This window comes from Thermothielavioides terrestris, chromosome 1 (genome assembly GCF_000226115.1).
Source record: "Thermothielavioides terrestris NRRL 8126 chromosome 1, complete sequence".
Lineage (NCBI taxonomy): Eukaryota > Fungi > Ascomycota > Sordariomycetes > Sordariales > Chaetomiaceae > Thermothielavioides > Thermothielavioides terrestris.
In genome coordinates, this window is record NC_016457.1 from 2,924,902 (window position 1) to 2,939,641 (window position 14,740).

Sequence of the window (14,740 nt, forward strand, 5' to 3'; positions counted from 1 at the left end):
CTGCTGGCCGTTGAAAACTGGGGCCTGTCTCCGCCCAAGCGCGTCGGAGACATTGCACACCGTTGCTTAGTTATGTCCGCCGGGAATCTGTCACAAATCTGGCCGGGCTTGGCCTCTGCTGCCTCACGCGGCTCTCTCCGATCCCAGAGACCCGGCAACCTTATTAACCTTGTTTCCCATCTGACCCGCCATGGATTCTGATTGGGCCAGGATGACTGACACCGTCCACGTCAAGGAACAAGGGTGAAAAGCACGCTCTCCGGATTCATTGCATGTCCGAGGACCGCCGCGGTTTGTCTCCGGGCAGACCAGTCAGAGGCAGTGCCGGCAGAAAATCAAGGACGAGCGTTGATGATGGAACCACTTGACGCTGCAGCGTGTAACTCCGGATGGGCCGTGTGTACCGTGCACGGCACATAGGGTGGGTAAGGCTGCCAGTCTGCCACGCAGCGGAAGTGCCATGCTTGGTCAGATCTCAGGTTCGGCGATAAGCCAGTCGGGGCGCCCGGCATCTCGCTTCGCCCGGCGCAGAGATCTCGTCAGTCTGCGTATTATGGATACGCGCTCCCTGCGGCTGGGTCTCCGGAACACACTAAAGTACGAAATGAATCTGAATCATAAAAGCTCGTGGCACTCCCCGTGCCCAACTGGGCACCTCACCATCACATCATCACGTCCCTGCGCCGCGGTTGTGCCTAAGCCTCCGAGGCCTTGAGTGCGTATACCAAGTCACCTGCCTTGCAGCAGACATCTCTTATTGTGCGGCATTCCGCCCGTCAAGTACCCAGGAGTATCATAAGCTTTTGATTCTGCCCGAAACTCAATGGCCACGACCAGCACAACCCGGCCGCTTGGGTCGGCGTCCGACGCGACCCTCGCCGGCGGCACTCGGCCCAGCTCGAGCGAGGCGCCCCGGACCACCCTGAGCCCTCCGGACCCTGTCCACTACGATGCCTATCTCAGCGACACGACGACCCGCCCGGCGTCACCCGCGCCGGACGAAAAGAAGGACGTCGAAACAGCAGGGAGCGTCAAGGAGGAGGCTTCGGGTCCAGAGGACGGCGAGTATCCCACAGGGTGGGCCTTCACGTTCATCGTCGTCGCCCTGGTGCTCAGCATTTTCCTCGTCTCGCTTGATATGGTGCGTGGGCTGTCCCGTGGCTTCTGCCGTGTGAACCCCTGATTACCGCGCAGCCAAAAGTTACAACGTACTGACGCAGGGCTTCCTCCCCAGACAATCGTCGCAACCGCCATTCCGAAAATTACAGACGAGTTCAAGGGCCTCGAAGACGTCGCGTGGTACGGCTCGGCGTTCTTCATGACCGTCGGCGGCTTCCAGTCGACATGGGGCAAGGTGTTCAAGTACTTCCCCCTGAAGCTCGGCTTTTTGGCCTCCATCTTCATCTTCGAGCTCGGCAGTTTGATCTGCGGCGTCGCGCCCAACTCGACGGCCCTGATTGTGGGACGTGCCTTTGCTGGCATTGGCGCTGCCGGCGTCGGCTCGGGCGCTTACACCATCATTGCGTTCACGGCCCCTCCGAAGAAGCGGCCCATCTTCACGGGCGTCATCGGCACCGCCTACGGCATCGCCGCCGTGATCGGCCCCCTGATCGGTGGTGCCTTCGCTGACCGCGTCACCTGGCGCTGGTGCTTCTACATCAACCTGCCCATCGGCGGCCTCTCGGCGACCATCATCACCTTGTTCTTCAAGGCCCCCAAGGGCGCCAAGCCGGTCGAGGCGCCGCTGCGGGAGAAGCTGCTGCAGATGGACCTGGTGGGCACGGCGCTCGTCATGGCCGCCGTCATCTCGTACATCCTGGCGCTGCAGTACGGCGGCCAGACCAAGGCGTGGCGCGACTCGACCGTGATCGGCCTGCTGGTCGGCTTCGTGCTCATCTCCGCCGCCTTCGCCGCCTGGGAGTGGTTCAACGGCGAGCGGTCCATGATCGTGCCGCGCCTGTTCGCGCGCCGCGACGTCTGGGTGTCGTCCATGTTCACCTTCTTCTTCGCCGGCTCCTACTTCGTCATCATCTACTACCTGCCCATCTACTTCCAGAGCATCGACAACTCCAGCCCGACCGGCTCGGGCGTGCGCAACCTGCCGCTGATCCTGTCGGTCACGGTCGCGACCGTCGTCGCCGGCGGCGCCATCTCGGCCACGGGCATCGCCGCGCCCGTCGCCACCGGCGGCGCCGCCATCGCCACCATTGCCGCCGGTCTGCTCTACACGCTCGACATCGGCACCTCCACCGGCAAGTGGATTGGCTACCAGATCCTGGGCGGCCTCGCCTGGGGCGCCGCCTTCCAGGTGCCCATCGTCGTCGGCCAGGCCACGGCCGAGCCCAACGACATCTCCTCCGTGACCGCCATCATCCTCTGTAAGCTTGTCTCATCTCTCTTCCCTCCCCATCAAGCCCTCTCAAACCAAATCACTAACCGCCTCCCCCACTCCCCAGTCTTCCAAACCGTAGGCGGCGCCTTCCTGGTCTCGGCCGCGCAGTCCGCCTTCGTCAACACCATGCTCAACCGCCTGGCCACCTCGGCGCCGCAGGTCAGCCCGCTCAAGCTGCTCGGCACCGGCGCGACCCAGCTCCGCGCCGTGTTCCCCCCCGAGCAGGTCCCCGGCATCCTGGTCGCCTACATGGCCGGCATCAAGACGGCGCTGGCGCTGGCCATCGCCGCCGTCGGCCTCGCCTTCGTCGTCAGCCTGTTCAACAACTGGCGCCGGCTGAACACTGATGCGTTGAAGGGTGCCGGAGGGGCGGCGTGAGTCTATGGAGTGTGGATAATTACTGTGCACAGCGCGCCTTTTCTTTTTGGTACTTTCCTGTTTATTTATCTCTTTCTTTTACCCCTACTTGTCTATCCTTTTGTCACGATAAAATGGGTGCCGGCTGTTCTCTCCTCTGGAGTTGGGTAGGTATCTGGGGACCGGTGGCACTGGGAAGCATTAGATATAGACAGGCCAAGGTCAATCTTGTATCATCGCATCGTGTCTCGGAGTTGGCAGGCTCTCTGCGTCAGCTCTGCATGTCCCAATAATGACGAGCATTTTGGTATCACTTTCTGCCACCTATCAGGTCAAGCCAACCTTGGAGTGATCCCATACCCACAAACATGTTTGATGACCCATGAAAGGGCCACAGATAGCTTGCTGGCAAACGGATGTTAACGGCACTTCAAGCGCAACGGCCAAACGGACAACAATATAGGTTATTCTTAGTAGTACCGAGGAGGTCGGGTGCATGGACAGCCCACCAAGTAGAACTCGACTAGAGGCAAAGATGAAAACGAGCTATATATACGGAAATATCACATCATGCAAGGCTTCACCAACTGGCAACACTGATGCTACGCAGTTCCAGACTTTCCCCTCGTCCCCTTCACTGCAAGCAAGGCTAGATTTTGAATGTACATAGGATGCATGGTCAAGTCGGCGATGAATCCCGTCTAAGCAATCTCAAGAGTGAATCTCTATCCCGGTCCTCCTCTCGCTGATACCTGTGAGGTATCACCAAGGCCGTGTCGGGCACGTGTTCGCTTCATCAATGCCAACCAGCCCAGCTGAATACCAGTCCAGCAGCGTCATGAGAACATCATGAATGCGGCAGCTTTTGACAATCGTGAACGACCTGTGATCTTTTTCTTCCTCCAGGCCATGGCGTCTCTCTGGCCATGTATAACCCACTTCTTCTTGCCAGGACTGCCCAGCTGGTCTATTTTTTCCAGCCACAGACCACCCGCTTTCCTGCCCTCGCCCGCTCGTCCCGCGGTCAAAGCGAGTCAAGGCTCTAGCTTTAGTTCTTGGACGACTTCTCCGATTCGATCTGCCTTGCCTGCCCGATTTCTAGCGCCGTTATGCCCGGCTGGAAATACGCGTTCACTCTTCCCAGCGCGTCGGTGAAGTCCGCCACCCCGCCGGGAACTGTCATCCTCATCGGTAAGTTGCCGTCTCCTCCGGTGTCTCTCTCGCCGTGCTCGTCGCTGTCTTCCTCGTGGTCTCTCTCGCTGTCTTTCTCGCTTTCACCATCCTTCCTCGCCCGAGATCTTGCCTGTGCTGACCACAGCCCACCCAGACCATGGCGCCGCCCATCGGCGCAGCGGCCGCCGCGAGGGGGACGACCGGGTCGTGAAGTTCCCCATCCCGACCTCCGACCCGGCGGACCCGCTGAACTGGCCTCGCTGGCGCAAGGTGACGTGCATGGTGGCCGTGGCGTGGTACGCCTTCGTGGCCAACTACATCGCGTCGTCGCTGGCGCCGGCGCTGCCGGTGTGGAACCACCAGTTCCCCCAGGACCGGCGGCAGCCCCGCGAGCTGATGCAGCTGGTGGCCTTCAACGTGCTCGTCCTCGGCCTCGGCAACATCATCTGGGTCCCGCTCGCCAACGTCTTCGGCCGCCGGCTGGTCCTCGTGCTCTCGACCGTCGTGCTGTCCGCGGCCAGCGCGTGCGGAATGAAGCTCGGAGGCTTCACAACCATGCTCATCATCCGCATCTTCCAGGGCCTGGGCAGCTCCGCCTCCGAGACGGTCACGCCGGCCGTGGTCGGCGACCTTTTCTTTGTCCATGAGCGCGGACGCTGGATGGTAAGTCTCAAGCCAGCTCTGGCTTGGGCCCTTGCAACGCTGTGACCATGCAGGGCTCACATGGTTGATTTGATGCGATCTGTAGGCGTTCTACACGGCCTCGCTTGCCTGTGGCTCTGTCACCGGCGGCATCACGGGCGGATACATCGCCACGAAGCTCGGCTGGTTCAGGCAGTTCTGGTTCGCGACCGGCCTCTCCGGCCTAGCCGCCTTGCTCATCATCTTCCTGGTGCCCGAAACCATGTACGACCGCGGCGAGCACACCCTGCCGATCCAACAAACGCTGCCGCGTGCGTCCCAAATACTCGGTCTGCAGCCCTCTCAAGAACCGGGGCGAGACCGGACATCGCTGCCGCCCCGGCTGTCGCTGGCAACGCTGCCCTCGATGCGGCTGAGCGTGCCCTCAAAGTTCATGTGGCCCTTGGCCCAGGAACTCGATCCAGACCACGGCATGACCTGGTACAACGACGCACCGTCGGACGACGAGGTCGACATCAACGTGGCCGGCCCGATCTACGTGATCGGAGTCCCGCAAGCGCAGACGGCGTCCAGAGCCTCCAGGGCGTCCCGCGCCACCCCGCGCAACAGCACCCTCGCCGTTCCCGCCCGCGACAGCGCCGCGCAACACCGCCCCTACACCTTCTGGCGGTCTCTCACGTTCAGCCGGTACCGGGGCAAGATCTGGTACCAGTTCGCCAAGCCGTGGCTGACGCTGCGGCTGCCGGCGACGTGGGTGATCATGCTGCAGTACGGCGGGCTGGTGGCGGGCGTGGCGGTCATCTCGACGGTCGGGCCGCAGATCCTCACGGGCAAGCCGTACGGCTGGGGCGAGAACGCGGGCCTGCTCTTCGTCGGCGCGCTCGTGGGCATCCTGCTCGGCGGGCTGACCACCGGCCTGCTGGTCGACCGCCGGCTCAAGAAGCTGGCGCGCGACGCCGACCACGGCTACGCCGAGCCCGAGGCCCGGCTCGCCGTCATGGTGCCCGCGCTCGCCATCGGCACGTGCGGCCTGCTCGTGTTTGGCTTCTGCGCCAAGTATCCCGGCAAGTTCCAGTGGGTCGGCCTCGAGTTCGCCTACGGCATGGTCGCGCTGGCGCTGGCGCAGGTGCCTTCCATCTGGTTCAACTATGTGAGTACATACCACCACCACCAACCGTCCCTTGCCTGCTGCCGTGTCGTGCCGTGCCGTTCATCCGGTGCCGTGATGGCTAACGACTTCTTTTTTTCCCCCTTCCCCTCCAGCTCATCGACGCCTACGAGCAGCTAGCCAGCGATTGCTTCGTCATGATCTGCATCCTGCGGGGCCTTGTCCCCTTCGCCTGGACCTTCTTTGTCGCGCAGTGGGTGGCGCGCGATGGCTTCTTGATTCCGTTTGGTGGCTTCACCGCCATCCTGGGCGGCTTCTCGCTGCTGACCCTGCCCATCATGTTTTGGGGCAAGCGTATGAGGATTGCCACTGCGCGTTTCGTTGTCAAGAATCAATAAACGAGGAATTATTAGTAGCTCGCCAAGCGATATGCATGCGTGATGAGACCTGAGCAGAATCGGGCATCATGAGCCTTCAGAAGTCCATCTCCCCCGTCCCAGTCATGAAGCCCCGCAGGGCCGTTGGCTGGACGGTCGGCTAGCCGTCTAGCGTCGGCTCCAACATGCGGGCAGATGGTTGGCAGGCTGAGTGCTCCATCTCAAGGACTCCGGCCAGTCGGGCGCGGAGACGGCTAGGCGCCCGCAGGCGGCGAGGTGACGGCAGTGGCTGCCGGGCGAACTCGCCGGCAACCGGGGGGATAGACATGTTTGAACGGAGCGTTCGAAGACGAGGAAATCGTCTGCCAAAACGGCGGATGTGTCAGACGGCTCTGGCTTGAGTAGTGATGGCGGAGACTGCTTCAATTGGACGGGAGGAAGCAACTGCTTGGTCTTCAAAAACTTGTTGGATTGAAGAGTTGGTTCTGGATCGGTTGGTCCGTCTTGGTTCTATGGACTGGAAAGCTTCTAATGTACGGAATACAAGAACTAAGAAGTAAGAACCGCTGCTTTTGGTAGTCGGCAAACTCGCTGTCACAGCCGCAGGCATGGCCCCCTTCCTGTTTTGTGGTCCGAGCTTTCCAGGCAGCCGTGCCTCTGGCCTGCATTCCACGTGCTGGGCTTTTTCTACACTACACAACGGATCCTTGCTGTCTTCAACCAATTGAGATAGACGGCTGCTTGCGGCGCCGTCCCCAACTTCTGTCGTTACTCGCCGTGGCAGAAGCAACAAGTACCATGGAGGGAGCAAGGGTGTCAGGCTCCTGGGGTTGCTCACGGGAGTATATTGCGTCTTCTAAAGCGGTGGGTTCAGCCGAAAGCGCCGCCGACCCGCGTTGGATTCGCCGGGTGGCCCTGGATGGATGGTGCTCGGGAAGGTGGCCATATCTGGAGCCGGGATTGTTCGGAGCCTTGGGGCCACGAGGACATTTTTACAGGTCCTAGGAGATGACCAAGGCCGTTTGAACGAGACATCCTCATCATGATCTTGGATCAGCACGGTTGCCCTGTCCCACGAGCTGCAAATCGACCAACGTAAGCATCTTGAACCCGGCAGCTCTGAAATCGTGGCTGTTGGACTTTCAAACATCTCGTTGCTGAAAAGATGAGCCAAGTCCTGTCGGACGTCGGGCCGCCCTGCCAGGATGGCGGCCAGCGGATTGGAGGCGCAACATTTGATCCCGAGTTTGATGGTGCCAAAAATTTGCCGAACCAGCCACTTCTTCGACTTCAATCAATCGAGAACACCATTGCCCCCATCGTCCTTGATCCCCAAGGTCACGATGCTTTGCGTCGTTGTCAGCCTGCGCAGTGATTCTGACAAGTCCCGGCTGGCCCCGGGCAGCAGTTCCATACACTGCCAGGTAACTACTCTTATCATGAAGGAGGACGGATTGGAATTTGAACTTACCCGTGGACCTGACTTATCACACTATCAAACACCTGCAGGCAGACCTGAGATGCGCTGCATCTTAGCAGCGTTGCAGCGCGTCAAAGCTGAGCTCTCCAGGGCTAGCGCCCCTTAGCTAAAGTTACAGAATCAGCTCATACTGCACGGAACTATTCCAAAAACACGCCTTAATTTATGCGCCCAACAGCCTCGTGAGACGGCCGCGAGTTCGCCCGCGGACCAGGCTTTAAGAGCGAGACTTGCGCCCTCTTGCAACCTCCATACAGCAACTATAGTTTTTCGGCTATACCGACTTGACCACAACGACACGACATACCACGAGCAATACCTACTTTTCTGTCGAACTTCCTTACGTGTAATTACCTATGTCGACAGATACCGCAAACCTCGAAGGAACAGGAGATATCTTCTCTGGCACCTCGCCAGCCGTGCAGTGGTTCGAACAGTACTCGTGGCTCCTCACCGTCATCGTGGCAGCGGTTGGCTGGCTGCAAACATGGCCGCTCGCCAGGTTCACGCTCAAAGTCGACCAGCATTACCAATACGTGGCAGACCGGCGCTACACAGGTGGCATCCTGCCTTCCATCTTCCGCGCCCGCGACCCAAGTTCCGCTAACCGTGTCTCTCCGCCTCAGGCCTGGCAAAACGGACGATATGGCCGGCCTTCCTGGCGCACCGGTCCGCCATCAAGTGCACACCACGCCTCGTCGTCGGCTGCGCGGCCATGGACCAGGGCGTCTCCTCCCAGCTCGAGGACCTCGAGGACGCGCAGCCGGCAACGAAGCTGACGTACCTCATCTGGGCCGTGCAGCTGGTCAGCACGGTGTGGCTCTTCCTCCAGGTCTGCCTTGTCTGGACGAGAGGCGTCGTGGTGCCCGTCGTTACTAGCCCAATTTATGCGCCAGTGATCCACGACTGGGCGGCCCGGCAGCTGACGCAGGTGCTTGCGGCGACGACGGTCAACAGAGGCACGTGGGCCATCGCCGTCGCCGGGTCGTTCCTGGCGTGGGGCGCGCCGGCCTGGCTGTATCTGACCACGGTCATCGCTACCATGGTCGAGCTCGCGTGTCTGTGCCGGGCGGCCGTCATCGCGCGCGACTCGTACGCTTTCAACCAGTCGCTGTCGTTCCTTCAGCGCGACGCCGCGAAGGTGCGCGAACCGATCTACATGTTCGCAGTCGGCTTCCCCTTCGTTGCGGTGGTGCTGGAAGCTGGCGTTCTTGTTTACGGTGCGTTGATGTCCTGGAGCTGTCTGACCCGTCTGGGCTTAACCGCTGACTTTCTCCCAGGCTATATCGCGGCCCTTTTCAAGATCAAATTCCTCCACCCGCTCGTGGGCTTTGCCTTTTTCGGCGTCTGGTTGTTCTTTGCCCCGCTCTTTACTATTATAGTAGCATGCGTTGCTCATCTTACTACCTGACGGGAGACTGTAGGTGACACGCTATAGCGAGCTGCGAGGTGTGGATTCAACGGTAGGATCGTAACAGAGCATCGGAATGCAAAGAGAGTGCGTTGTTCCAGTATAAAAGAAAGCTAAGGACTGAACAGAGCGTGGTATATATACATCCAGGAGTGGGGAAACCATGGCCAGTGCGCTCTACCAAGCTCTGAGCCCCTTACCCCTGACGTGACATACCCCCCAGTTGTTTAACAGAGCGCTTGAGTACGCGTAGTTGAACAACTGTACTACGAAAAACCAGAATATAGGAAATCCTCGTGAACAGTAGATTGTATAGGAGTAGGTTGCGTAAGGCTATAAGAAATTCTAAAGCGCAGTTCTAGCTAATTAGAGCGCCTAGATCTAGGGAGAGGTATAAATTCCTACCTATAGGAGCTCAAGCTTCCTTCTTCCTATATATATCCTCTTGTTTATATATAGCAGCTACTACCACTATTACTATTTCTAGCTCCCTAGAGCGTGTAATACATTGGACGTAATCTAGAGCACCTAGTAAACGACTCTACTCCTATACTATATACTAAGGAAGCGTATAGTGTATAAGTACTAGATAACTCGTTTTATTGCTTTAATATACTCTAGTCCTAGATTAGTTAGGAACTGAGAGAGCTTTATAGCTATAAATGTAACGTTGGGCTAGATTATAACTATAGAGTAGAGGATTAAGCCTATAAGCTCTTAGTATAGTTTAATCTATTTAGGAGTCGCCTCTCCCTTAAACTTATAAAGCTCTTTTATAAGGAAAGGAATAGCTAGAGCATTTGTAATATTAGTAAGACTATACTTTTTAACGATCTTCTTAATATACTAGTTGTATATAAGCTAGATTTTATATACTTTATAGTTATAGATAACTCTAATCCTAAGGAAGTGCTTAATATTACTCTATTTATATACTTTGTACTTTGCTTTAATGCCTTTTATAATATACTCTATAGCTATAACGTTATTTCGATAGTAAACTACTAAGAAGTTGTTGATATAAAAGATAAGGATAATCTTCTTCTTAGGGTCAAAGAATAGGTAGAGTTCTTTTATAGAGGGTTATATACTAAGCTCCTTAAAAGCACTATAAAACTTATTATACTATAGGAGTAGCAAGTCTTTCAACTTATAGAGAGCCTTTAAGAGCTTTATATAGATCCCTAGTTTCTTAAATCTTTCTAGAAGCTTATAAGTTATCTACTCTATATCTAGCCTCTTTACATTTAAGAATGCTTATTTAATATTAAACTACTTTACTTCGAGGTCGAAGTGTACTATAAGCGTTATAATAGTATAAAAAGAGTATATAGCAAAGGTAGCTATATATATATTCGCGATATTAGTAGTGTTTTAAAGGTTGCCCTTTATATAGATATACACCTTATACTTTTTAAAGTTACTATCCTTGTCGAGCTTATAGTCAAATATCTATTTCAAAGGTAGAAGCCTCGTTTTTATATATTCTTACTTAATCTCTCGCTATATTCCTTTACTTATAAGATTGTAGATCTCCTTATATATAGCCGTCTTAAACTCCTTTCTATACTTATAGTTCTCTAGATCTCTCTAGCTCTTTAGGAGAAAGGGAAGCTCAATATTATAGTATACTATTAACATCTAGCTAGTAGCAGTAGTAAACACTGTATATAGGGTTTAAAACGACTTAGAGTAGAGCGTTTTAATACCCTTTTAAAATATATAGAAGAGCGTCTTAGTACTATTATAGTTTTCCTAGAGAGTAGGATCTAGGTAATTAGTTTAGAACCTTAGCCCTAGGTTCTTCTATATTTCCAACAACTTAATAAAGAAAATATATATACGTTTTAAAGCTATATTTAGAGCTATATTTTTATATACCTTTATAAAAGGTTTTTAAATTTATATACTCCTCTTTATAGATATAAGATACTTCTTAGGCTTATATTATAGTTTTAATATATTTATTTTTAGCGTATTAGTTAAAGATTATATTTATAAAGCTTTATACTTTATAAGCTAAGTATTCTACTTTACTATATATTCTACTATATTATAGAATATATCCTTTTCCTTACTTTGTAAAGCTAGGGGCTCTATAGGTAGAGATGCCTCTTTATATTCGCTTTATAAAGCTAGAGGCTCTATAAGCGGAGAAGCCCTATATTCGCTCTTAGATGCAGCGCCTTATAGGACGGCTATAGCTAGCCTAAGATCCCTAGATACTCTACTAGTCTTTAGAAGAGCACTAGAGTTATCGACTAGACCTTTATTCCTATTATTATCTCTATTTATAAGCTCTTTCTATAGCTAAGCCTATAGTTCTAGTAACATCTTAGAGGTTAAGAGTCTACCCTATACCTATATTTCCTCTACCCTTAAGTCTTAACCTAGTAGTATACTCTTATATTTAGGAACTTATTACGGGAGTGATAGTAATACAACCTTATAGTAGTGTATTGACTTATATAGTTGTATAAGAAAGGGAAGTAGAAGATGGCTATAGAGCGCGGAGGATATCCCTATTAGCCTACAACCCTACACTAGTCTGGATACGGACTAGTATATACGCACTATCTTATCTACCTACAACTAACTACGTTACAGGGCATCCTATGACACTACCCCCCCTTCTAAAACAAGCCCCCTCCTCTAGGGCACTAGATTCCTATAAAGAACTCCTAAACAACGCTTAGAAGCTACTGATCTACCTAGTAAACTTCTAGAGTATCTCCGTCTTATATTTCTAGTGTATCTAGGGTATTAGTAGGCCTACCGACCTATTCTTAGTAAACTTCTAAGGTGTCTCCGTCTTACATTTCTAGTATATCTAGGGTATCAGTAGGTTATACGCGCTAGCCTTTAAGGAGAGGTCTATATAGCGCAAATGTCCAGTCCTACCGTTTATAGAGAGCTGTTATAAGTTTTTCCAACTTTGTACTTCGCTTGATCTTAAAGAAGACCTCGGCTCGTAGCTATAGCTAGTTGCTTATAGCTATAGCTAGAGCCACCTTTAGGTACTCGTTCGTAGCTATAGCCAGTCGCTTATAACTATAGCTAGAGCTACCTTTAAATGCTCGCTTACAACTATAGCTAGTCGCTTATAGCTATAGCTAGAGCTACCTTTAAATGTTTGCTTATAGCTATAGCCATCTGCCTATAGCTATAGCTAGAGCTCCCTTAGGTACTCGCTTATAGCCGTGGCCATTCGCTTACGGCCATAGCTAGAGCTACCTCTAGGCTAGCGCTACGCCAAGCTATCGTTCCCAACGTAGTCGCTAGTAGCCAAAGTGTCTTTGTTTATAAGAAACTATTAAAAGGCGATAGCGAGTAATAAGGCTACCTCAATCTAGTCGTTGCCCTACTAACTAGGTACTCCGCCTCAATTGTTATATTATATAGCTTGCCTTATAATAAGCCTAACGTTGAACCTCCTCTCCCCTATATACCTGTCCTTGTCGTTAAAAGACCTAGGCTAGGGGGCCTAGTAGCTCTAGATATATATTATAGAAATCCTAGATAGCATCGTTGTAGCTATATAAATCTAAAACGGATTGCTAGGTTAGGTTGTAGCCTTCCTAGTCAACTAGGTAATACCATTAGCCATTGTCGAACTTGTTATAGTCGAAGATAGATTTAAACTTTTACTCGACAACCTCTTAGCCATCGTCTATATATATAATAACCCTATTATAATTCGCTTATATATCCTATTCTACTTTCTCTTATCTAAGTATCCTATCGCCTCCCTTATACAACTATATATATAAGATATAGAAAGTATTAAAGATCTATATATTAGCTAGGAGCTATAGCGTTACTGTATATAAAGATACTTTACTTACTATAAATAGGCCCTCCTATTAGGGCTCTAGCTTCGTACTTAGTTGGCCTATACTATAGTTCTTTATACTAAATATAACCTTATCTCCTTTATAGTAGACTAGTATATTGGATCGCTAGCGGTTTATACCCTCTTTATACCGATCTTACATTTACTTTAAGAGTACTATAATATACTTAAGGACTACTTAAAAACGGTTGGCTATCTTAGACACTTAGAAGAACTTATATCGTTATACTTTAGTCAAGTTCAATAGGTATAGCATTGTAGGCTCGACACCTATCCTAGGATAGAAACTATAATTAGCAAAGAACAGTAATACGCTTATAGTCTTAGATACTACGTTATTCCTAGCGAACTCTATAAGTAGTAGCTAGTCTACCTAGTTATCCTACACCTAGTCAACGAACAACCGTAAATACTGTTCTAGCTTAGTATTGATATACTTGGTCTAACCATTAATTTAAAGGTAGAAAGCTAACAAGGGCTTCAACGTAATGCCTAGCTATATCGATAGCGTATACTAGAATATAAAGATAAACTAGGTACTATAGTCAGAGACAATTATATTAGGTACACTATATATTGAGTATATACGTTCAATGAATTAGTTGGCTAATTCTTCAATGTCTAGAGTCTCTATTGTAAGGAAGTATCGTATTTTAGTAAGCTAATCGACAACTATAGCAATATAGCAGTAGATACGACCTCGCTATATATACGGTGGTAGCGGGGTAATATAGTCTATAGAGATATTTTTCTATAGCAACAATAGTAGAGGTAGGGGCTTTAAGAAGCTAGCTAGCAATGACCTTAGAGTTTTTATTTTATTATAGAGGAGATATACTTTATAATAAGTCCTAGTAGCCTAACTTATCCTTAGCTACTAATACCTCCTATTTAGAAGGTTGATTATCTTTGTCCTACCTAGGTGCCTACTAGGACCAAAGGCATATATACAGTAGATGATCTAGAGCTATAAGTTATAATCGTTAAGATCGATCAATAGACAGTCTCTAAAGTAGACTTTGCCTACTACTTTACAACATTCTATAAGTAGGATATAGAGTCGTTGTTTAATAGTTGTAGACTACACTTATATACCTAGATTATATAATACTACTAGTACATTAGCTAAGAAGGGCAAGAACTAGTAAGATATATCGATCAGTAAGTCAAGTAGCTATAAAAGGTCGAGCTAGAAGTGTTGTAAATCGGCGCTATCTTCGCCGCCCTCCCTAAAGGCAAAGGAGACTAGGTCGAAGCGCTCTAGCTCGATCAATAGCCTCTACCTATTACAAAGCTAGTTATCTTAGCTATTGGGAATGTGCTTAGGCTTATAGCTAAGCGTATCAAGCTATATATTCGCTAATCTAGGGTAGTATACAATATAGAAATTGAACTATAATAAGAATTTCAACTACTATATATATTATAGGGAAAGCTGCTTCGTAGTAGCAAATGTCTATAGGTTCTTATAGTTAATAATAATGTTAAACCTCTTAGACACGCCCTCTAGCTTAAGGCGCTATTCCTCCAATGCTTTAATAATCGCTAAAAGTTCCTTATTATAGATGTTATAGTTGTATTCCTAAGCGCTATACTTTAAGAAGAAATAAGCTATAGGATAGAGCTTACCGTTATCCCCTAGCTAGAGAAGTATACCTCCTACTAACCAATTAGAGGCGTCTACCTCGACTACTATAGGCTTAGACTAATCGTAGATATATAGCGCTAGTATAGTAATAAATATACATTTAAGCCTCTTAAAAGCCGCCTAGTATACATTCGACTAATACTAGCTACCTACCTTCTTCGTTAGGTTATAAAGAGGTTTCACAATACTAGAAAAATTATAGATAAACCATCTGTAGAAGTTAACAAAGCCTAGGAAGCGCTAAAGCTACCTCTTCGTCATTAGCTACTCCTAGGCTATAACTACTACAACCTTCTCTA

The 14,740-nt window shown here is 50.6% G+C and overlaps 3 protein-coding genes across 3 annotated transcripts; all 3 read left to right on the plus strand.

Moving 5' to 3' along the window:
- Positions 1-823: 823 nt before the first annotated feature.
- On the plus strand, positions 824-2,770 carry THITE_40154 (uncharacterized protein; the record flags this gene model as incomplete). Its single annotated transcript, XM_003649269.1, has 3 exons — positions 824-1,141; positions 1,235-2,378; positions 2,457-2,770. 3 exons carry the CDS (start codon positions 824-826, stop codon positions 2,768-2,770), a joined length of 1,776 nt encoding a protein of 591 aa, XP_003649317.1.
- A 1,088-nt stretch (positions 2,771-3,858) lies between these two features.
- THITE_2038627 (uncharacterized protein) lies at positions 3,859-6,070 on the plus strand (the record flags this gene model as incomplete). The annotated part of the gene is made up of 5 exons (XM_003649270.1): positions 3,859-3,974; positions 4,102-4,585; positions 4,671-5,072; positions 5,127-5,714; positions 5,828-6,070. The coding sequence occupies 5 exons, from the start codon at positions 3,859-3,861 to the stop codon at positions 6,068-6,070; spliced, it is 1,833 nt and encodes a 610-aa protein (XP_003649318.1).
- Positions 6,071-7,254: 1,184 nt separating this feature from the next.
- On the plus strand, positions 7,255-9,247 carry THITE_112716 (uncharacterized protein; the record flags this gene model as incomplete). The annotated part of the gene is given in 6 exon segments (XM_003649271.1): positions 7,255-7,483; positions 7,896-8,126; positions 8,156-8,749; positions 8,810-8,910; positions 8,923-8,925; positions 9,221-9,247. 6 exon segments carry the CDS (start codon positions 7,255-7,257, stop codon positions 9,245-9,247), a joined length of 1,185 nt encoding a protein of 394 aa, XP_003649319.1.
- Between the last annotated feature and the right edge of the window lie 5,493 nt (positions 9,248-14,740).